The sequence below is a fragment of the Mytilus edulis genome, chromosome 7 (genome assembly GCF_963676685.1).
Source record: "Mytilus edulis chromosome 7, xbMytEdul2.2, whole genome shotgun sequence".
Taxonomy (NCBI): domain Eukaryota; kingdom Metazoa; phylum Mollusca; class Bivalvia; order Mytilida; family Mytilidae; genus Mytilus; species Mytilus edulis.
Genome location: NC_092350.1, coordinates 29877331 through 29902079, shown reverse-complemented (window position 1 = coordinate 29902079; position 24749 = coordinate 29877331). Strand labels below are relative to the sequence as shown.

At 30.5% G+C, this 24749-nt stretch overlaps 2 protein-coding genes across 3 annotated transcripts in view; one reads left to right on the top strand and one right to left on the bottom strand.

Moving 5' to 3' along the window:
• LOC139481201 (signal peptide, CUB and EGF-like domain-containing protein 2) overlaps positions 1 to 8182 on the top strand; it is a 59386-nt gene extending 51204 nt beyond the window's left edge. For both annotated transcript variants that reach the window (XM_071264360.1, XM_071264361.1), the window contains 3 exons: positions 5061 to 5213; positions 5776 to 5855; positions 6455 to 8182. In XM_071264360.1, coding sequence (XP_071120461.1) covers positions 5061 to 5213; positions 5776 to 5855; positions 6455 to 6598 — 377 coding nt within the window. In that variant the 3' untranslated portion in view covers positions 6599 to 8182. The remainder of the gene's footprint in view (positions 1 to 5060; positions 5214 to 5775; positions 5856 to 6454) is intronic.
• A 1465-nt stretch (positions 8183 to 9647) lies between these two features.
• Positions 9648 to 24749, bottom strand: part of LOC139481215 (uncharacterized) — a 133303-nt gene continuing 118201 nt past the window's right edge. Inside the window, exons 71-86 of the mRNA XM_071264380.1 lie at positions 23641 to 24048; positions 22950 to 23100; positions 22357 to 22493; positions 21783 to 21868; positions 20756 to 20930; positions 20286 to 20406; positions 19565 to 19772; positions 18812 to 19003; positions 18020 to 18239; positions 16237 to 16534; positions 15286 to 15319; positions 14090 to 14179; positions 12974 to 13048; positions 12403 to 12477; positions 10249 to 10338; positions 9648 to 9824 (exon numbers count right to left, since the gene is read on the bottom strand). Of these exons, the coding sequence (XP_071120481.1) occupies positions 9765 to 9824; positions 10249 to 10338; positions 12403 to 12477; positions 12974 to 13048; positions 14090 to 14179; positions 15286 to 15319; positions 16237 to 16534; positions 18020 to 18239; positions 18812 to 19003; positions 19565 to 19772; positions 20286 to 20406; positions 20756 to 20930; positions 21783 to 21868; positions 22357 to 22493; positions 22950 to 23100; positions 23641 to 24048 (2420 nt within the window). The 3' untranslated portion in view covers positions 9648 to 9764. The remainder of the gene's footprint in view (positions 9825 to 10248; positions 10339 to 12402; positions 12478 to 12973; positions 13049 to 14089; positions 14180 to 15285; positions 15320 to 16236; positions 16535 to 18019; positions 18240 to 18811; positions 19004 to 19564; positions 19773 to 20285; positions 20407 to 20755; positions 20931 to 21782; positions 21869 to 22356; positions 22494 to 22949; positions 23101 to 23640; positions 24049 to 24749) is intronic.

Genomic DNA, 24749 nt, shown 5'->3' with positions numbered 1-24749 from the left:
GCAAAATGTGTTGTATAAATGACCCTTGTCTAACGCCCTGTTTGGATGAAGTCAAAAGTGGGGAGCTTGGTACATAAAATTTGAAGTCCATAATAAAGACCTCACTAATTTGTATCAAAAGCACTTTACAATGTCTATTGTACCTGTTCTATTTCACATAATATCTTTCTTTTCTTCTGTAGGATAGCAAGTGGTTTAAATATAAACCTGTTGAGAATAAATTGCATGCAAGTTTTTCCCTAAAAAGGCAAAAATCTTTGTATCAGACCATACTGTTTGTAAGAAAAGTGAATTGCAAGAGTCTTTTTGTGCTCAGATTTGTTGTATCATGTCACATGAGTATAGAAATGATAAAAAAGACACAAATTTTTATTACTTATAGCCTCAATTTGCATTTTTTAATGTAAATATGTGGCACGGCCAAAATTGACACTAATTTTTTTACAGTCTTACTTGGCCTAAGACCCTTTTAAACTAATATGATAAGTTATTTGTAACTTTTCTTTCCATTTAAAGTCCTTTCAATACATATGTAAGGATTATTTATAACCAAAAAGCTTCACAAATTTAAAATTGCTGGAAAATATTACATCTTCATGTAAGGCCCCCCTAGATTGAAAAACCTAAATTTTTAGGCGCAGGCTCATATAAATTTGACTTTTGAATAATTATGCCAAGTCTGATAAATCAAATGAGTACTCTATTGCTTTTAATACATGATAAGTTATTTATTAAGGCATTTAAAAAGTATTTTTTTGCAATATTTTAATTTTTAAAGCCCCAAATGTTGATAGTTGAAATTTTTCAATTTTAACGTCAAAATTTTACAAGCAAAGATGAGTGTAGAACTTAATTTATTGTCTATAATATACATCCTATTGTCATGAAACTTTGTAAGCAGTGTTATAATTTTTTAAGCTTTGGTCATACCAAGTTGTTTTAAGATTTGTCAACTCTTTCTATCCTATTAGGCCTAAATTAAAATATTGTTTGTTTGCCCTTTTCCGACCCTATTTTTTGAAACAGGGTAGGTAGGTAGGTAAAATATTTTATTTTTCTTTCCCATACAATAACTTGGCTCGGTACATTTTTTTGTCATGGGTAGGCAGGTAGGTATAATATTTTATTTTATAGATACAATATCTGCATGATATCATTTGTGTCTGTATTTGCTTTTGTTTTAAGAATGATCGATTTTACTGATCTTTACTTTTATTAAAATTTCTGAATAGTCCCAGGAAGTCCTGAAAAAAAAAATTATCACGTAGAATGTGAAGTTAATTCATATGCACTACTATTTGTTTTCAAATATCAAAATATAGGGCTCGAGCATATTTTCAACAATTATATGCCTGGAACGTTTAAGAGTTTTAACTTGCACTGATATTCTGTACTACGTACATGTACCTTGTACGCTTAACTTGACCGAAAGGTTTATTAATATCATATATATCTCCCTATCATGGTTGGTAAAACAGCTGTACAATGTGCAATCTAATAGGGGGAAGGATGGGACCTTTATCGGGACTCCGGGATCGGGTGTTTTTAAGCTCGGGATTTCAGGATTTCCAGGAATTGTTTTTTTTTCGAGTTTCGGGAGGCAGAATTTAAATTTATTTTACCGGTATTAAATTTATTTAAATTCAGGAGCTCAGGATTTCGTGTTTTAAAACCCGAGTTTCAGGATCAGGACCCTCCTATCCCCATCTTTAGTATGCCATGTGTTATTCCGACATTCTACCAATTTTATCAAAATTTGAACTGAAGTTATCAGAGATGATACTCTGTGAAATAAAAAAAAATATTTGACTAGAATATAAAGCCACTGCCCGGCAGTGCATTTCTCACCATCATCATCATCCAACCAGGTAAAAGACCTAAAACTAAGCATTTATCTTACTTTACTTTCAACCCTAGAGACTTGAGTGTTTAAATTTTCGTGTGTCCCGGTGTTATCAATAAAAATCGAAAAGACTTGAAACTCAAATGTCACGTATTTTACATCGCATTTATAAATGGTCTGCAAGGAAAACTTGGGCGATTGTACTGCCAATTATTCTCCAATTTACAGGACTTCGGTTCATGTCAGATAAAAATAAAATGTCAAAGCTGGTAGAAGGCAGCGTTAACATAATCATCCTGATATACGGATCACTAAAGGTCATTCTTACATAGGATACAACATCCGTTAACAAAATATTTTGTACACACGTTGATAATTTTGTCTTGGACAAACTTTTTTGAATGAACCCTGGTTTTCAGAACTAGAAATTAAAGAGACAACAGACACGGCTTCATCCGCCTCATTTTTAGACTTATACCTCGAATTTGACATACACAGTCATCTTAGTACCAGAATCTATGACAAACGAGACGATTTTGATTTTGAAATTATCAATTTCCCCCACCTTAGTAGCAACATACCAACTTCACCTGCATATGGAATATACATTTCCCAACTTATTCGGTATTCAAGAGCTTGCAGCTCCTACTCAGACTTTGTAAAACGTCACCAGTGTCTGAGCAGAAAGTTGATGAACCAGGGGTATGTCAAAGAACGTCTCGTCCTTTTTCTAAAAAAGTTCATCGGAAGGTACCCAGAACTTGTTGATAAATATTCCGTATCAACTTCACAAATAATACACGATGGTCTTGAAGTATAGATTTTGCGTACTGACGTTGTTTATCATCTTAATTACGTGTTATATTATTCCCTTTTTTTGTCTTTATTAATATTACTTTTACTGTTGTCTGTTTTTTTAGATATCCTTTTGACGTAACTCTGTGCTTATGCATCCCATCATACTTTGAACGACAAAATTATTTTATGATGTGACTCTGTACCTATGTATCTTGTCATACTTTGAATGACAAAATTATTTTATGATGTGAATCTGTACCTATGTATCTTGTCATACTTTGAATGACAAAATTATTTTATTCATTAATATTACTTTTACTGTTAACCAACTTTTTTTGTGATATACATTTTACGTGACTCTGTACTTATGTATCACGCCATACTTTAAACCACACTATTATTTTACATTTATTATTATTACTTTAACTGCTAAGTCAGTGTTTGTTATATCTATTTTGCGTGACTGTATTTATGCATCCCGTCATACTTTGAACGACAAAATTATTTCATGTCTACCTGTACGAATTTCAAACGCGCAATTTTACACCAGTACCCATACCCTCCTTCCTTGATGGGTGCATTTTACATAGACAAATATAATCGTATAATATAATCAAAATGAGGATGTTAATATGATGTATGCCTTTTTGTGCTTCTTCGTTACATTTGTTGTTTTTATAGTGATTAAGATGATAACACAATGTTGACTGCTGTACCCCTATTTTTGACATTTTTACCTATTATGTCTGTTTGTTTTGTTCACGCATCGGTGACTATATAATGGAATTTGATGCGACTGTCATACAAGTGAGAGGTTTAGCTAGCTATAAAACCAGGTTCAGTCCACCATTTTCTACATTTGAAAATGCCTGTACCAGGTCAGGAGTGTGACAGTTCTTGTCCATTCGTTTTTGATGCGTTTTGTTATTTGATTTTGCCATGTGATTATGGACTTTCCGAATTGATTTTCCTCTGGGTTCAGTATTTTTGTGATTTTACTTTTTTTTCAAGTATAAAGGGCAACGTTCGTCATACTTTCAACATCGACTTCAATCAAATGCTTAGAATCTCTAAATGAAAGTGTTCATGCCAAACGCTCACATGCTACCAAATGGACTAAACCTTATACGGGGAAGATAAAACCCGTGGATTCCGGTAAAAAAGTTTTGAGCGGGAAATACAAAAATAAGATTTTCGGTAGGAACGAAAAAAAAATTAAAATAAAATATTGCTGGTAAATACAAATAAAAGATTTTCAGTCGGAACGAATTTATAGGGTCGTTCGGTAAAGGGCAAAAAAACAATATTTTAATTTAAGCCTTAGGTCCGAGACCACAATTGTCGTCCCTTGATTTTCGTTGTTCACGAATATAGTCCCTAGTGTTGACAGTGGGTTACTTGCCATTTTTATACCCCTTCCAAATTTTTTTCTCCATGTTTAATGCCTCAAATTGCAAGTAGGGGGATGAAATTACACTGTAACAAAATTTGGGTCCAGAATGTTAAAGGAAAGTAGTGATTTGGTCCAGGTGAAAAAGGTTGAAAATTAGCACTTCGGAAGCTGTCAAAAGATTTCAAGACGCCCTAAACATAAAATTGTCCATATTTTGAGTTAGAGCCGATGAAGTTTTCTATAATTTTGATATAATTTGTCCCAAAAGTAGTACAACACACTGTAAAAGTTTCTTTAAGAAAGTGCAGGTGGATTTTTTTTATTTTCATTTATGTTCTAAAAGAAATGCACTACGAAATAATTGTGGTCTCGGACCACATGTGGCATCATTCATAAAACTTCGACCTATTTAATTTTTATCAATGTGCATTTTTTCTGCATGATTGTATACACGTATCTATTTAGAAAAAAACACATCTATATAGAACCAATAAGTTGCTTTTTAACATTTTATTAACTATAAATATAAGTATTTTCAGCTGATGGCCAAAACAGTATAGTTGTTTATATATATTTGTGTATTTGAATAATAGTATTGAAACAGCATTTATCATTTTGGGGAAAATACCATAATTTTACTAAAAACGATGGAGCATTTGCCTGTTAATCAGATTCATAGAAAAACAAATTAAAAACAAATTCAAAGTATATTAAAACATTTAAAAGTAAAAGAATTAATTGATAAAAGGGGAAAATTACAAAAATACCAAACTCCAAGAAAATCATCACGGAAAGTCCTTTATAGATACAGCTCAAACACAGTGAAATAATGGCAAATATTATATTCCTGACAAAGAAAAAATGCTGCATTAGCAATAGGAAAATGATTATCGTAAAGATTAGTAAATTTTGTATTTTGAAGTACGAAAAGATAGAATTGAAACCCAATTCTTAATATTCGTGCATACATATGAATGGTGTTTTAGATTTTTAGTTATTAGTAATAATAGTGATTGTTATTTGCAGAAAAGCCATCTTCTCTAACATCATATGAGGCATGCGAGACCAAGGAACGACCTATTGCCTTCACTTCAAGATCCAAACGAATGTGGATTCAGTTCAAATCTGATGGCAAAAATACAGCAGCTGGATTTTCTATACCATATGTAACTTATAATGGTACATATAAATATAACCATTAAGATAGATCTCTTTTCCTAAGAAAATGCATATACAACAAATAAGTAAACACAGTAAGCGAAAGTTATAAAAACTATCATGCATAGTTTGTTTAGTTCATTAACTACCACTGGTTGATTGATAATCCCGAATTATATAAACAGGTTAGTGCGTTGGTACTGGCATAATTTTTCAGAAAACTTAAAAGTGTCATGTCATAAATTACGAAAGTTATTTAAAAGAAACTAAGACTCAATCACCCAAAGGCAAGTAAACCTTTTGTAAATGTTATTGTCTGTTTCTTTTTTCGTCTTATGTCTTTCTCAAACAAACAATAGGGGAAACTCATGCGCGTTATGTATTCTCAAATGTTTGTACAAGACCAACAGGACAACAGGAAAACAAACCTTGGGCATCAAGGGGAGTAATAAAGGATAGGAAGTTGACTGCATTGTAAGAAAGAAAGTCATACTATGATACTGTCTGCTTTTAGTCATACATGTTTATATGATGTGTTCTTTCCCAAAACAAATTTGGACTAATAAATTGTTTTCCATTGCAGAAGAATATCAACCACTTATAGAAGACATTGTAAAAGATGGAAGGCTATACAATTCATATCAACACCAGCACATTTTAAAGGTAAGGAATGAACTTGATGAATCGACCCTGTTATACAACACTAAATAAGCTAATTACATTTGAAGAATTATTTAAATGTTATCCATGTATAAAATTTGAGAAATAAAGTTTTTGTATTGGACTTTGGGGTAAGTCTCGATAGGTCATATGAAATCATTGATACAATCATTAAATCATATTAAGATATGAAGTTATAAACTCATCACTCATACCAAACTAAAAGTCTACAAAAGACTGGTGAGTGATGCTCAAATAAAAAAGTAAAGAAAATAGACCAAATAAGGTAAGAAGTTGAAGCGCATTGAGAACCAAGACTTCCGAAAGGGTTTGCTTATTACAGATGAAAATAACATATTCTGGGGTAGAAAATCCTTCCAATTTCTAAAAACTATAGAATTGGAAAGAAAACATCATTATAATCGAATAATGTTTCACTATTGTCAATAACAGTGAAAAAAAAAATTATTTATGATATATAGCATTTAAGTATTCTGTATTAACTTTGTGTTCTTAATCAAGTTAGTAAATCGATACTTTGAGTTTTACCTTAAAGTTTGTTTTCAAAAAACTCTTCATATTTTATAAACCTTATTTTTCAGGACAGGAAACTGTTGAATGCGTTGATGGAAGTGATAGCACAGCCATTGAATTATTTTAAGTATGCAAATGTATCGCATACACTTATGCCACAGTCTTTTATTAAACTATTGACTTCTAAAGTGAGAAGATTCTTTTCCTCATGACTAGACGTGGGGTAATGAAAAAGTTCTGACATTGTGTCATTGTTATAGTTCTTCAAAGCAGTGGCAGACACTGAAGGACTACAAACGCTTTCCATATATGATTGACAAAGTGACACCATGTGTACTTTATACTCAAAGGATCCATCTCGCTAGTTTAAAAGAGTGATGCTGTTGGACCGGATTTGTGCGTTTGTACATATTGTATGATGATACTAGAATTATGTACATAAACATATTGGTCAATTTGCATTTAAAATATTGATAGTTGTCAAACAACTTGTAAATACGATTCTCTATTATACATCCCGGTCACTTTGTCACCATAATTCATTGTGTTCACTGAACCTAAATTGAATAGTATTTACTTCGTTGTAAATACTTCTGATTACATGTACTGAAAATACAAACTTATTTCTAACCCTAGTGCTGAGAAAAAAAGCGTTTGCACATACGTGGCACTGATCTTACTTGAAATTACAATGTATACTTATAATCGGCTATAAATTTCATCAGCATACTCCTTTCTGCTGATTATATATGATATGCAGTCAACCAAAACGATACTTTAATTTCAAAAATACAAAACAACAGAAAGAAAAAAAAGTTAAGATTTAACGAAAAAAGAAATCCAGTAAACTCAAGTGTAGGTAGTATTTTTTTTATAATGGTCGACTGTCCAACTTTAAATCAATATAGAACTCTAAAAATCATCTAGGCTTTTAAATATGTGTTTTTAAGTTATAAATATCTTGTAATAAAATAAAGGTTCTTGTGCTTTAAAAGTCAAAGTAATACAACATTGTTGTGCTATCAAAGTTAATGTAAGACAATGTTTCCAAAAAGCAACACAACCTGTTAAATAGAGACTTCGTGGAGAGCAACTTCATTCCCACCATACTGAATTATCACAATTAACTCTGAACAAATTAATACAGTGTTAAAATGAATATATTTTTTATATTAGGTTCATTGTTGGGGTGATGACGTTATCCAAAAAGCAAATGCCCAAATCAATCATTTGATTTATATTTGTTCTATTCTTAATGTAGAAGGGTTAAAATTTTCACAATTATCAAATTTCTAAGCGTGTGTTTACTTTAATGTTATTGGGCCTTGACTTTAATATATGATGCACAAAAAAAAGTACTTATTAGCAATAAAACTTGCGAAATTGCGGTTTCTTTATAACAATTTACTATATTGCTACTTTGTATCATTGATTGTGTTGTTTTTGTTATCAAACAGACCGATAAATACGAATGCAAACTGATCTGAATTGGTGGTAGGATAAACAAATACCAATGATATAAAAAAAACAAAACCCAACTTTATGCAATTTTTATTCGCTAAAAATACAGTCAATATAAAATAAAGCTTTGAGTCTCAGACCCAAATAATGGATGAATATTGGTCAGACTAAACTACCCTGTGGTTTGTCTTATCAAAATGCTAATTTGAGCATGAATTTGCGATCTACATCAAAAGAAACGATGTAAACACAATATTCAGTTGTATAATTATTGTAGAATATGTTCAGTTATTGTCCAATTCTTGTATATTTTGTCAATAAATGTCTAAATCTTCTCTTGGAAATTATTCACCTATATATGACTTTTTTTTTATCTGTATTGTTATACCCCAGCTTTAAATAAACTCATCATAGATACCAGGACTAAATTTTGTATATACACCAGACGTGCGTTTCGTTTACAAAAGACTCATCAGTGACGCTCGAAAAGCACTTTTTACACATGATAAAAATGTTCGTCACATTTTTCGCAGAAACTGCAATACAAGGATTTCTGAAATATGGTTTCGGGGTTTACATAAGTAAGCTTTACCTTGTGATACGTTTACAGATTCATCACACAACAACTTCCTGTTAAAAGAACACTTGTATGATTTTACACATAACCAAGTTGAACATTTTCTTGAAATTGTTTTCAATACAATACAAGTGTCTCTAAAATTTGGTTTCACGGTTTATATGAATCAGATATACTGTGTGATTTGTTTTCAGATTTAACACTCAACAAATTCCTGTCACCGAAATATTTCGGCAGTGCGCAGTAGCTCTCAGTTTCAACCCTATGAAAGATACCTTTTATTCAAGCACTATCATTCGAATGTCACGTTTATTATAATACTATAACTCTTGAAACGAATTAAGGCCACATTATCTTAAGTACTCAGCAATTGGATTAAATGGCAAGCATGTAAGATTCTTCGCTAGGCAAACGTGACAAAATCATAATTTAACTGATTGTGCATCCCTAAAGGCTGACTTCTACTTTGTACTTATGCAAAAAAAGCAGAATTCAAATTAACCAAAGATTCTACTAACACTTGAAACATGATGAATTTTTTCCTGATATTTTCATAACCTGTACCCAATCGTATAGGTTGTTACATATATCATATTAGACGTTTCACAGGTGCATGTTCACAATATACGGACTTACCTAACAGGGATGTGTCATCTACGAACTGTCCGTATACCCTTCCGGAGCACCTGAGATCACCCCTAGTTTTTTGGTGGGGTTCGTGTTGTTTATTCTTTAGTTTTCTATGTTTTGTCATGTGTGCTGTTATTTGTATGTCTTTTTCATTTTTAGCCATGGCGTTGTCAGTTTGTTTTAGATTTGTGAGTTTGGCAGTCCGTTTGGTATCTTTCGTCCCTCTTTTTTAACAGTGAGAATTTCTGAAATCGACATTTCACAAGTTTAAAGGTACTGTCACAAGGTATCTATATCAAACTCAGTATTGACATGTCATCACGTTTTTAGATTTTGAGGTTAGTTGTTACCTTCTTTGTTATATTTATGATGATGCTTTTAAATAATTGAAAAATGAAGGCATCTGCAAAAGAGAATGTGAAAAAAAGAACAGATCGGCAAGGGTTAGTTGTTTTAAGCCAATCTGTATGTTCATTCTTTGAATTTTATTAAACTGAAAAATTTCTTTTGATTCAAAACATTATAATTGTGCCATTAACGCTTTAGAAATCAGAAGCTTGGACATTCCTCATAATAATCAGTAATGTCACAGAAACAGTTCATCAAGCTATTTATTTACAATGCTAATAAATATGTCTAATATACTTTCATAATATATGCTATAAGAAAAGGGTATGCCAATCATAATCATATCGCCATATTGTTATTTATCAAATATCATCACTGTTTTTACTTGTAACCATCGTCGCTTGACATGCTTCATTGTCATCCTGTGAAAAAAAGTATGTATTTTAAAAAGTTGGTAAATAAATAACATACACTAAGGTATAAAACTGATAAACTGTCACACAAAATTGTATATAGATACTGTAAGCATACTGTTTACCATTGTTAAGCATCTTTTACCTAATTTAAGCTTATTGTTGAAGACTTGAAATGAAAAAAATTAATAAATGGTCGTTACCTCTTATATATACTAGTTATTTTCAAATATCTTATGACTTTGTTTTGCATAAAACATATTCATACAAGTTGGGATTTGGCTTAAATAGCAGAGTATGAATTTAAACTTATATTTTATAAATGATATCTTCCAGCTGTTGAATATATGCCAGAAACTTTTTTTTAATAAGTTAAATGTAATACATTGGGTTGGTTAAAACATCCCCTTCCCTTTAATTCATTCACACTGACCTTTTGATCTGCATATGGGATATCTTTCCTGGCTTGGAGGTATCTTAAAAAGCGTTCATGGTCACTAATTTTGCTATCTGTATCAAAATCCTGTAAAACAAAGAAATGTCAAGAATATTTACACCCCAGCACTTTCATACTAGTGTTCCTTTATAAAGTGCTGTAAAATAAATAATATAAAGAAAACTGTTGTTCTAACCAAAATTGTTCATCTAGAAATATAACTTGTCTCTTCCTTTTATTAATTAAACTCAACCTTTTCAATCCACCACCACCTTTGTACGACAAAATCAACAGACATGTTCATCTTCCCTGGTTAAGAGGTTTCTTGAAAATTTTCTTTGGTCACTCAATTTTGCTCTCTGTTTTAACATCCCGAAACAACAGTTGAAATTATGGACATTGTACTTTTGCACATTTTTAGGTCACCTGGCCCGAAGGGCCAAGTGAGCTTTTCTCATCACTATGCGTCCGACGTCCGTCGTCGTTAACTTTGACAAAAATCTTCTCCTCTGAAACTACTCGGCCAAATTAAACCAAACTTAGCCACAACCATCATTTGGGTATCTAGTTTTAAAAATGTGTACGCTGACATTTTTTGCTCATATCTCTGAAACCAAAGCATTAAGTGAAAATCAGCTGTGAATAATATTGTTTATTAGGTCAAGATCTATCTTCCCTGAAATTTTCAGACCAATCAGGCAACTTGTTGTTGGGCTGCTAACCTGAATTGGTAATTTTAAGAACATTTTGCAGCTTTTGGTTATTATCTTGAATATTATTATAGATAGAGATAAACTGTCAATAGCAATAATGTACAGCAAAGTAAAAACTACAAATAAGTCAACCCTTTAGGAGTTATTGTCCTTTACTGTCAATTTATAACAATTTTCATATATTTTGTAAATTTTTGTAAATTTTTACCACTGTCACTTCTGGGCCAAGTTCATCATAGATAAAGATAATTGTAAGAATTGCTAGAATGTTCAGTAGAGTAAGATCTGCAAACACATCACCATCACCAAAATACAAATTTGTTATGAATCCATCTATGTCCTTTGTGTTTGATATGCACATAGACCAAGATGAGCAACACAGGTTCTTTAGAGCCTCTAGGTACACTTGTTTTGCATTGGCATTTGTTTTTGTTAAACACGTTGTTTTCCTCTTATAGTAGACATGAATTCCTCGGTTTTAGTTTGTAACCTGGATTTGTTTTCTCTAAATCAAACATTGCATTTTAAACAGCGGTATACTACTGTTGCCATTATTTATTGTATAAAACATGTTTGTTTTAACTACGTTTTTATTATGACGAAATTTAAGCACCATAGGTTTTTTAAAGTACTAAATGGCAACTTCAATTTGATGACATTATTTGTAAATGGTATTTCACGAAATCTCAATAAATTGCTTGTTTTACAATACTGTGGATTCATTTTTATTCGTGGGATACCAGTTTTCGTTGATTTTGTGGATACCGATGAACCACCAAATTGAATGTTAAACTAATGAAAAATTTCCTATAAACTTGTCAGCAGAAATTAACGAAACCACATATCTGAATAGCCACGAACATTTAAGACTTCCTTAATCTACGAAAATTGGTACCCATGAAAAAACAAATCTTCAGTAATCGCAATAATAAATGCATGCAGCAATGTATCTTAATTTACACTATCTCACCGAATTCCGTTATAACTTAATTTTATGGAGGGAAGTTTTAAAACACACAGCCATGAAAACTGTCGTTGACAGATTTTAACATATACTCATATCAAAGTATAAAAATTCGTATTACAAATATATCTATAACCAAATGCGACATTAACATATCAACTTCAACAAGACATGCGTATTACTTAGGACAAGAACATTTAAAAATAAATATTTTAGTACATTCCCTAAACCAGGATTTGAATAACACATTTTTTTGGATGGATCAGTTGGTAATTAATTTTCGGTCAGATAAAAGTAGAACTGATTCAGACTTCAATAGTTGATATAATATACTTGACCCTTATAGCCGTTATGTTGGATGAACCAGACATTAATATGACAATTTTTGATACATAAAAATGAAATATATTGACCTAAATCAAATGTTATTTACTTATTGATTACCGTTCAATATATTCACAGATAACCACTGACCTGTTTATCAGCCGTGGCTAAGAGGTTTCTTGAAAAAGTTTCGTAGTCACTGAGTTTACTCTCTGTGTCAAAATTCTGGAACAGGTTAAGAACATTAAAACTATTATCACACTTCATAATATAACATGTATAATCAGGTTTTGGTGAAAACGATTTTGAAAAATTATTATTTAATCAAAAGTAATTTGATACCTCATCTTCGATAAATTAAGTATTTCAAGTTAGAAGGCAAGCTTGTTTTCATTAAGATACCAGCGTAATGTAGAAGGTCTTTCATAGTATATACTGTGAATTTAAAACTCATTGACGGCTTAGAAACAGAAATTGACATATTTGATATAAATATGAAACATAAAATATTTTTCAATTTAATTCTTGTTTATTGCTTTGCTGAATTTATTACCACAAGCAACTTTCGAACAATGTTTAATAATTAAAACAGTCGAGCTACACGAAGAATTACACGATAATTTTCCATAAATAATAGTTAAATGATACAAAGCTTCTTTTTTTATATATAAATTATATGTAATATATTTAAACTGTTATTACAATTAAAAAAATGACTGACTTGTTGATCTTCCGAAGATATGAAGTTTCTAGAAACAGTGTCATCGTCACTCAGTATGCTCTCTATATCAACATTCTGTACAAAAATCGAGAATCTTTACTTGTACATTAGTTACTAATTGTCTCTATAATGATTGAATATAACATTATTGTATAATGTGGTATTTTAAAAAACCGCAAATCAGTTGATATAACTTATTATATGCACATTTAACGTGAACATATTTGTCAACAAATATGTCTGTATGTGTCACAAGGAATTGAATATATTACAATATTAGGCAGGGAAGTTAGGTAAACAATGTTTTATATAAAAGGATTAATGATCGTGAATCAAACTGTAACTCTCCAAATAGAATATTGGCTCCTGAAAGAAAGCGGTGCAGACACTAAATCTCATACACAATTTGGAAACAGGAAACTTTAGCATAAACTTAATTAAATTTAAATGGTGAAAATATCCTGTCAACAAATGTTTGTTCTGCGTAACATAAGTTTTCCTGATAATTTTTGGTGTAATATTATACCACCTCTTTCAGACTTTGTTTCGATAAAGAAATATTTAGCATGAGTAAAGTGTTATCATGTCCAGTACTATAGGGAAAAAAAATCAAGTATCATATCATTGCATATAAGAAAAAAAATCCATCACTAATAGTTAACCAATCAAATATTCACCATTTTTCAACCCGTGTACAAGCTTTAGTAACCATGTTACCTTAAGTTTCCACAATATTCTATAGAAACACCGAAAAAAATGGTGCTTATAAACATCCAAGATGTTGATGACATAGAATATTTTTTACTGCAATGAAATGTAGGATTAATTTCTTACAACTGTCAAATTCAAGGGAAATATTTTTCAAACCTTTCTCGTATTCAACCGGCTGTGATGTACTAAAATTTGGTGGTATTACAATTTTAATAAATAGTGCTATAATGCCGTTCCTATCAGAAACATAGTCTATGCACTTTAGTCCGTAGGGAACAAATACTGTAATTTGTTTCAGTGGAAATCATTTTCCAAAATATTATTTTCCATCGGAATCTAAAATTATGAAAGAGCCTCTATTTTATAAATTTCTACCACGTTACTCACTAAAGAATACTAAATTACCGTTTGATCTGCATATGGGATGTCTTCCCTGGCTCGGAGGCTTCTTAAAAATATTTCATGGTCGCTCAGGTTGCTCTCTGTATCATAATCCTGAAATAGTGAAGGAGGTCAAGACCATTTACATTATATGCTGAACTCTTGTTACTTTATTTTCATACATTTGTTCGATTTTTACCTATTAATATAGAGTAATGTTTAAAAAAATATCAGTTATTGGAACAGAAATTACTTACGTTGAGTTATACTCTGTTCTTCCCTGAATATTTATGAACGTCATGATTAAGTTATGATTTACTTTTATATATTTTATAAAAATTAATACTTGGTGAATAAATAGTTATATAGATAAATATTAAATAAGTTAACATTTAATAGATAAATGTTTTATAAATAAATATTTCATAAATAAATGTTTAGTAAATGAATATTTCCTAAATAATTTTTCATTAAAGAAATATATAAACGAAGGAATACGTAGATGATGAAGAGATATAGATATGCATGCAATAACATTACTAAAATAAGATGCAATGTACTCCTTATATGAAAACTGTTATGGTATTGTAATGATACTAATAATAATAAGCTATAATTGTAGAAAACATTATAAAAAAAAAGATTCACTCTTTCACAATTTGTAATATGACATTTATAATGAAAAACTTGAAACTCTCAAGCAGTAATGAAAAAAACATTATAAGAAGAGTCAAATGGCAGAAGTTGATTACACTATATTGATAACCTTGAAAACAGACTTCGTTGAAAAAATAATTCCAAATTCCGGAAAATTCAAAAGTAAAATCCTTAAGTAATTATGTTATACTCAAAACATTGGTTCAGTTTATGAAAATTCAATTAACAATATTATAACATTCCCTTATCTGAAAAATTAGTTTTATGTATTTGTAGTTGTTCAATGAAGTTTAATCGGTATAGGTTCAAAAATATAGGGAAATATATTGCAAAAATTATACTTGTTAATTTTTGTGGTAAGTTCTTATCACAAGTTTAGAAAAGTTTTTGATTTTTTAAAAGAAAAGTTCCTTATCACAACAAGGGTTGATTGTATAAAGTAGGCTACCAACTCTCCTTGGTAAACCCGTATAACCTTACAGGGACGAAAGAGAATAATCAATATGACGTATGAAATGATCATTTTATAAGCAGCAGCAGTATATAACAATCAAAATATTTACCTTTCCATGCCAAGGTTCTTGATTCTTGTCAAATCTTAAACAAAAATGAGAGATACAGATGAATATTCACCAATATTTATCAGTTGATACAATAAGAAGACCGTCGTTATTCATTTTTGAATTCAAAACCATACAAATAAAGAATAAATAACTTCATAAGTTAGTATAGCTTTAAAATCATAACTGACATTTAAGTTCTATGTTTTATCAGAGCAGAAGCAGACACTGAAAATATTGTTAGACAGTTTCAAAAGATTAACGAAAACATGAAACGGAAGACATTGGTTTTATCCTTTTATTTGAATGTAGTTTACTCTTACAGCAATACCATATCCATACTTTTTTTTTATCAAATAATTGCACAGGATAATGAAAATTGTAGCAAAAGTAACCTATTGATTTTAGACAAGACTTATAATACTATAAAATCATAAGGTGAGCCTATGTCACACACTAGTGAATTATTACTGACTTGATACACTTGACCATTCATCGTTTCTTCCTGAAAACATTTTTCACATGCATTTAAAATTTTTTAATAATTTCTACTGAGTCTTTCTTCTAGCTTATACATGATTTTTAACAAATAAATAAAAAAATGTTTCTTGTTTCTTCTAAATAGTTGGTGTGATTATTTTTTCTGTGTCCAATGCTGCCAAAAATAATATATGGAAGGAAAAAATGCATAACATTGACAATCGTTTTTGAGAAAAATACACATATCAACTTTATATAATCACTTTGTAAATTTATCTTACTCATTTACAGTTCTTGATTTTGTCTACTTATCTTATAAGCCATTTCTCTTAGTTTTATTTGTTTCAGACCTTATAATGTGAAGGCAACAATTAGACATCACACATGATGACCCTAAAATTTGCACTTAAATGTTGTTTTCCCTAATGCCTTTAACAAGTATTATATTTTTTTCTTTTATTAAAATATCGTTACCTTCTTCTATACACAAATAATCCAAATAAAACACAACAAACTATGAATAACAATGCTAGCATTATCAGAATCATCACCCATGCACGAAGTACACAGTTTGGATCGTAAATTGGACAATGACAGATATATCCGTTCAAAACATCATTACACACATAGGGTGGAACACATGGTGAACTTTGACACTCATCAATCTCATCTGTACAGTATTTCCCAGTGTAGCCTGGAGTACATGTACAGATATAGTTCTTATCAAAGTCTACTGCTCTGTGTACACTCATACAAGGGTAATTTCTTTTGGCTGAAAGAAACGAAAAGTGTCACTTTATGATAAACTCTAATTTTTAATCAGCTGTATTTGGACAAATAGAAAAGCTCTAAAGTTATTTAAGAAATACGCAACTATTAGTGATTACTGAATCGTATTACTACACGGGCCTCAAGGGATTTCAAAAATGGAAAAAAATTGCAAAACATGTGTTTTTTTTTGTCTTTCAAAACACAAATAGAATACAGAATTAATTGCAGGATAAAGGCAATAACTGTTTAGTGTCTTTAAATATCAGCTGTATTTGTACTCGGATCGAAACAGGTGTAATAGCTCGCTAAAAGCTCGCATACACCTTGTTTCCTAGCCTCGTACAAATACAGCTGATATTTAAAGACACTAAACAGTTATTGTATATATGTTGACCTAGCGGTAACTGAGAAGCTAAGCTAACATTTAAGATTGACAAAGAAGATAAGTTCAGACCACTTCACTTATCGCAAATACAAATCCAAGGACCAAGAATATGATATCCATGAAGGATATCGTTGTCAGACTAATACGCATTTCTTTCAAAAATCAGACAACTAAAACAGATGAATAACTGCCAAATTAGAATTATAACTGAATGATTAGGATAGTTTTAAGAAGTCATACTGACTGTACTTATATTTATGTTTAAATTTGTTTGCATATTCCAATATTTGAAAACTCATCAGAACAGGAAAACTAATAATTTGGTAAGTCATTAAGCTATGTAAATAAGTAATGGATATTGGACATATGCTGGATGAGACATGTACATCAAAACACGATTCTTATAAGTAACGTAAAGGTCTCCGCCACCCTGGTTTTAAGAAACATAATTCAAATTGCAACAATAACATTGACAATAAGGAGTTAAACTGTATGTCATGAATAGGGTTCATAACTTAGTTCACTAACATTACTGGAGCTTGTTCGTGTTTTGTGAAAAAAAAGAATAATGTTTGCTGACAAAGATATAGTAGGTTCAAAACGTCCTTCACGTTAAACTATTCTGCATGATCAAAGCATGAATTTTATGCCTTCTGGTAAATATGGCCATCTAAGGATTTTAACTATTTTGTTTTACCGCGACCTAGTCAAAAATTTCTTGAATTGTTGAAAATCTGCTCAATTTTATAAAAATCCTAATATTGTAATGAAAAACACAAACAGCTTTGTAATATTCTCAAAGTCGATACATGTTTGAATATAAACTGGATTGCTTGTGTTGTTTGAAGTTAGAATTTTGTATTATAAAAAAAACAACAAGTTTATCTCTCAAAAGGTTGTGTGTAGTTAAATTGGTATTCATTTTCCAAGGACGTCCTTTTTTATTGCTTTTGCAATCTTTACAGTCTAATTTGCTTATTTTTATTCCAATTAAAATGTATTGTTTTGAAGTATTTTAAATACAACTACTAGTACTTGGTAAGAAATGATAAAATATTTATCTAGTTATGAAAAACTGATTGAAGATACATTTGTACATACTAGTGCAGACTCCTTGCTGACATGGTGATTCCATCAGAACAAACTGTACAGTTAAAACAGTAGAGGTTGCATTCAAAGAATCAGTCACATGGATCTTTACGAAATCATTCCCAGATGATGACATATTCTGTTTATATGTCAAATTAGCATAAATCCAGGACAATGTATCTTTTTCATGTGGTAAACTATAACTGAAATTTCCACAGGGTTCAGTTGTCAACTGGAAAGACAATACAGATGCCTTTTTTACAACATATTAATCTGGGAACGTTGTTTTGCTTACAAAAACCCCAACTTTTTTCAATTAACAAGAACGTTTAGCACACATTACCGGTTATTACTTGTTAATATATTGATAGAAGAATGCATAATATGTGTCACTAATGCAACAAGAGTTGCTGACTTTTCTAGAAAACCCGACTTAAACCTTCGTTTTTAGAGGAATTTTAGTATGTTGGTTGTGATTATCGTTTAATGTTATTCGTTTTGATCATGTTTGGTAAGTATTTCTACCACTCGTTGAATTTGTTGATCGTTTCTCTTTTTGGATTATGTAGGAAATTGTATTAATAATAAAAAAGTAATTCATATCAAAACCAAGTTACTAATCTGAATGACTTTAAAAAACTCACCTTCTAAATTGTGTAATTAAGAATAACATTTTTAAAAGAAAATAAAAAACTATAGTAGTTGTTTACAAATATCTCTTTTGAAAAAGTTCAGTCAGTTTAAGTTGATTTTATAAAAAAAATCCTTAAAAATGTGTTTAAATTAAAAAGATGGAGCACATACATTTTTGTGAGGAGGACAAATTTCAAGGTTCGGAACTGAAGTTCTTTCTTTTGATAGCAGTATTCTTCCATGTGTCGGTTCTGATACAGTTATAAATAAATCTTGTTTTTCTATATCATAGGCCCCAAAGGTAGCAGAGAACTCACTGGACCATTTTTCTCCATTAAAAGCATTCATTTGCTCCAAATAAACCTACAAAAAGACTATAGCTTTAGACTTCGTTTAATCATACTTTTGATCCTCAGATACCGTGATAATTTAACATATTTTGGGTTTGACAGCCATTCACTCTAAAAGGCTCCATTTATGTTCTTCTCTCAATTTCATGTTTGATGTCCAAAGCAACCGTTTCAAACATTGTTATAAGTACAGTAGTTTATAAAACTACACTTTGCTAACTAAAATGTGAACATATAAATAAATATTTAATATGTCTCCTGTATACAGCCAAAGGAATAATATAGATTTAATTATAGAGTTTTTGACTTGAAACCCTTTCTAGCACATTTTCCACTTTCTTAAAAAGCCTTGTATGTTTTATTCGATTGATGAAATACTTATATTATATGAAAGCGATTGGTAACCCTTTAAAGGCATTAAAAAAGACAACTGTAAAATATAACAAACCCCCAGACCCATTGAAAATGTATCAGCATCACAATTGTATGTTGTTGTGGTTGTCACAGCATTCCTCTTCCTTAATTAAGTTTCATATTCATTTCACTATCTATAACAAGATGCACTAAAACGTACCAGAACAGGTTCTGTTGGGTCATCATGGAGAATGTTTTGTCCATACTGAGTCATAAAGACAATTGGTGGATCATTTAGTTGTGCGACATTAAAAGTCAATGTTATTAATTTATGAATAGCGGTGATGGAGTTATCTCGCTGAACCTCCTGAAGAATAATTGGTATCTGTTCGACACCGGTACAATCTCTACATGGGGTATACAGCAGTCTTGAAACAGAAAAATAATACATTGTAACCTCAGCATAATTTTATTTAGAGTGAAATGGACGCTATTTGTTTACAAGCAAACATAAATACATACAATTTAATCTAAATTTCATCCTTATTTGAACTAACTTTTAATTAATAATATGCAATATTTATAACAACTTTACTGTTTGGCTAAATATAGAAATAATCATAATCAGTTTGGTGCATACAATTGTGAACGATTTCAAGAAATCTGGCAAAAGTGGCGGACACTCTTTAATAAAAAAAAAGTATCATAATGTTAAAAAAATACAACATTCGAATTTGGAATATTTAGTTTTTCTGGCGGAAAAATGTTAATGACATAAACAAATCAATTTTGTCTTACAATAAGACACACTCTAGAAAAGACGTTGAATACTTTCATTTAGACAGTTTCAAGAATTCACTGATTAGAGAATGTGTATCAATGACACAGACGGTAAAAGATCAATATCAAAATACATGCTGTTGACATAAAACTAATCTTACATTCCAGTTTTCGTTAAAAACATTGTTCCATTTATATCAGATACATTAAAAGATGGTTGAATAAGGTATTCTATCACATCATTTTCTTCATCAGAAGCTCTCAGAGTATATTGTATGGTTCCTAGAAAATGCAAAACATAATGGTTATATCAAAACCATTTATTTTGTTACTGAACTTGAAACTATTAAATGTTGGAAAACATAATAAATAATTTTAAAAGACATTTCTCCATTACTTTGTTACTCATAAAAGTGTTAACTTTTGAATATGATCAGTTGACTTTACCTTGAAGTTATTTATATTTGTCAAATTTTCGATAATTTTTAACAGTTTCAGCGTTAGTTTGTAAAAATACACACACTTCCTTGAAAGATTCATTGTTAGATGATAGAAAAGATATTGAAACTAATTAAAAGAAATTGATACAAAAGTGTTCTTCTCATTCATACAAGACTATAACACAACATACCTTGATCTTCAACCATTACTAAGATATCAGGGCTCAACAAAACAGGTTGTGAGTTATAAACATTTTTATCAACAACAGCAACAATAAACTGTGTTTCTTCTGAGAAATAGTATCCTCCGGCAAATCGTCTCTTCCTCTGTATCGTCTTTTCCGGCACCGATCTTGTACTGCAAACCTAAACAGCAAGTAAAAAGAATGACCTAATTACATAAAATGATATATCTGTTATAACAACTTTAGAAACCAACCACAATAATTGTTTCCACCAAAAAGAAAAGAAAAGAAATGTGAATTCACAAGGAATTAACTGGTATCTTATGTTGTACACGTATAACTGCAATAACAAACGCCAAATGATCTGTTTTATATATTAATTCTTTATTTCTTTATAGAAGGTATACGAATCGTCATTATCATAAAGTACGAAAAGCTTTGTCGTATTTGTAATATATATATATTTGAGTTTGCAAATTACCATTAAGGATTAAGAACTGCATTTGCATATACATCTTTATTCTTAGCTGAATGAAATAGAAATCTGTTTTCAAAGGACATCACAAACATTTTTCCTGACGAATTTGTTTCAAATCGGAATATGTTATTTTTTCAAAAGATATCACGAAAAACATATTATGGATAACAGATGACGGACGGTTAAGTGTTTTCATATAAGTGCAAACTGGTGACTTGTTGAACTCTTAGATATATCAACATTTTTGTTTGCAACATATTTTAAACAAATTCGGTTTATTTTAACATCTTTTTACCATAGCTTTAAATACATTCATTTCCCCCCCCCCCCCCAAAAAAAATCTGAATTAACACATTTCTTTTTATAATGGTTTAATACAAGTAAGAAGATAAAGTATGATTGCAAAGGACAAGAGCTAAAAAGCCATTAAAGGTGGCTGAATACTTCCATCATCATGATTGACAAGGAGACAACTATCCACCAAAGTGTCGTGGATATAAGCAATAACTATGAAAATGTTGAAAATTTTAGAAGAAACTACAACTTATAACTTACTAAAAAAGTCTGAGATCCATCTGTATTTTTTGTTACTCCATTAGAGCCATCACATGTCCTATATGAAAGTATCCACTGTTGTCGAACTAACGTAAATAAATATAATCAGTTATAACTGGATGACATAATGAGCTTGTATTCTTAAATGACGTCATTCTTTCGCTTTGTAAACAAATGCATTATTAATCTAATATAAAACTGGTTGAACAAGACAGACGTCCTAATTAAATTTGCATTCTACAAGTAAGTTTTTGTCTGGAAATAAATGGTTTGATTTAACGTGTTGTCTTGATCAAATCAAAATAGAAATTTCTATAGTGTCTATTGGTCAGCTTCACAGTACAAAGAATTGACAATTTACACGGAATGCAATAACTATATGTGGCAGTGTTAAACTAAGTTTCTCGTCCCCTCCTTCACCAAACGTTTTTTTTCTTTTTTTAACTAACAACAGAATAAAATAATCAAGGCGATTAATACACTGAAAAACTTAGGATAGAAAAGTATGGCTTAAATTGAAAGTAAAATATATTATTTCAAAACACATTGCATGGTTGTTTTTAAAGATGCTTACTTGGATTCCAATGAATAAGAGAAATTATTGAATCTTCATCTTCATCCAGGTCACGTTCAATTGTTATGTTTAAAGGTCCTGGCATAGACAGGTGGCCAATGGGTGTAATTGAGAAGGAATATATAATAGACCTTATCCTACAAAGTTATTAAATTATTCATTATAAAATTGTCATATATATATAAAGGGCTAACTATTAGAAAGTAGAATAAATATGGGCTGCTTAAAACAAAACAACGCTCATGAATGTCAAAAATATGACAGTTATTTTCCATTCGTTTGATGCATTTCAACTTTTGTAATTACCATTTGATAATGGACTTTCTGATTTGATTTTTTTTGGGATTTCTGCATGTTTTTGTTATTTTACTTTTTACTGCATCAGGTACCACATTTAGTATCATTAATTCATGCAAAATAACTGAAATCTGCTTAATGTTAACATTTGTGTTTTTTTTCGAAAAAGGAATAGACCGCACTTGTGCTGATAGATATAAGAAGATGTGGTACATTTTATGGCAAAATTGATTGATTTTTCATTATTTAGCTTGAATTTGAGAGAATTAAATCCATGCTGTACATTATATACAAACCTTTTATATAATATTCTTTCTACCATATCTTTAGTTTCAGAAGGGTTTACAATATATGGCTGGAAATTAAAGGCTACATCAGCTCTGTAGTCTGTGGTTAAATCATCATAATCTAATGGCTGCAGCATTATACTTTGTCCTGGCATTAATCCTGTCAAAAGAATGACTGGTTAAGATATGACTAGTAAAATATTTTAACTACACACCTTCTCTGCTGCTATTAACTGGCCAAGTACAAATAATATTATGGAAACTGTAAGTTTGAAATTCGTGTAATTTTATATAATTTGCTAATCTTAAAATTTACTACAACATAGTACTAGTATATATTTATTGTTTTCGAAGTTAAGGTTTCCAAAATATTCGAGGTAGGTATGCTTTTTTAACACTTGAATTGATTTAATGCTAATCTTTCATTCCATCACTGTTAATACAAAAGCAAAAGAATGCATTTCTTTCTTTTTTTTTGCATGGAATATGAAGTAATACATTCACATTTAAAACAAAATTACTTCTCCTTTATTTCAGTTAAACATGACTACATTTGCAAGTTTAAACAGATCTAAAAGTCTTTCAGATAGTTTTTCAAAAGTAAGAATTTTAAATTTTTGCATTACAACTATTCAGTAATAATACAAAGTGAAGGAACAATTTAGACAGTTGTGCTATAGAGTAATTTGATTGGACATACCATCAGGAGTGGTCACAGATAAAACTGGAGTATCTCTTTTCTCTCTTCTAGAAGTAGATATATCATAATCAATTCGGACACTCTCCCCATGGACTGATGTTTTTAGTTTAGTCTTGTTGTTTGTAATAGAAACAGATCCAATGGATTTATTAGAACACAACATAGCTTCATTACAAACTCTCATAGTCATAAACAAAGTTCTACCAGGTTCCATGTGAAATGTTTCACTCATATCAACACTTGAATTGCTGCTATTATTCTGAATCTGCATAACTGATAATGGTCTGGTTTTATATCCATTTATATAAAGATAGCCATCCTTTATCATAGCTGACCCAGATTCATTTAATCCAATCCACTGACAAGGTAATATGTCATCTTTGTTTTCAGAACTTCCGATACACATATCTAAAATAATAAATTAGATAGTGCAAACAGGTTTTTGACGGCTTTATTCATACTGTTCATGCAATTATTTCTGTTTTCTGTTACATCCAAAATGATGTTTGTATTACAAATGATATACTACTGACTGAAGAAACCGAGGTACGTGATATAAATTATATAATTTGCTAAAGAATCTCCTATGGATTTTACTAACCCTCTATGATCCGCAGGGGTCAGTAGTAAACAATTTTATCATACCAAGGGTCTTTCCTGCTAAGTTTGGATTAAAATAAACAATGAAATACAATAATATTGATAGATGACGTCACCATCAATAGTTGACGTGACGTCATTAACCAATAATAAATGTTCTGCCCTCATATGAATTAAGAGGGAAATACACTGTTTTATCCGACTAGCGGTAAGTCGCAATTGCCTCACACAAAAGTAGTCAGAAACTTTATAGAACCTGTATAATTCGTTATAACCTTTTAAGTTGATTCAAAATTTAAACGATTGTTTAATAATTCAATTTTGGATGTAACGCGTCTTCTGATTGGCTGACGTTATTTTGTTATCAGCCCATAGACATAATTTGGTCATGTGACCGTGACGTCATCAACGATTTTTCACGGTTTTCCACGGTTTAAAATGAAATTTCGAATTATATTATAAGAAATGACTGTAATATTTTTTCTGTCTATTCGAAATAACATAAAAAA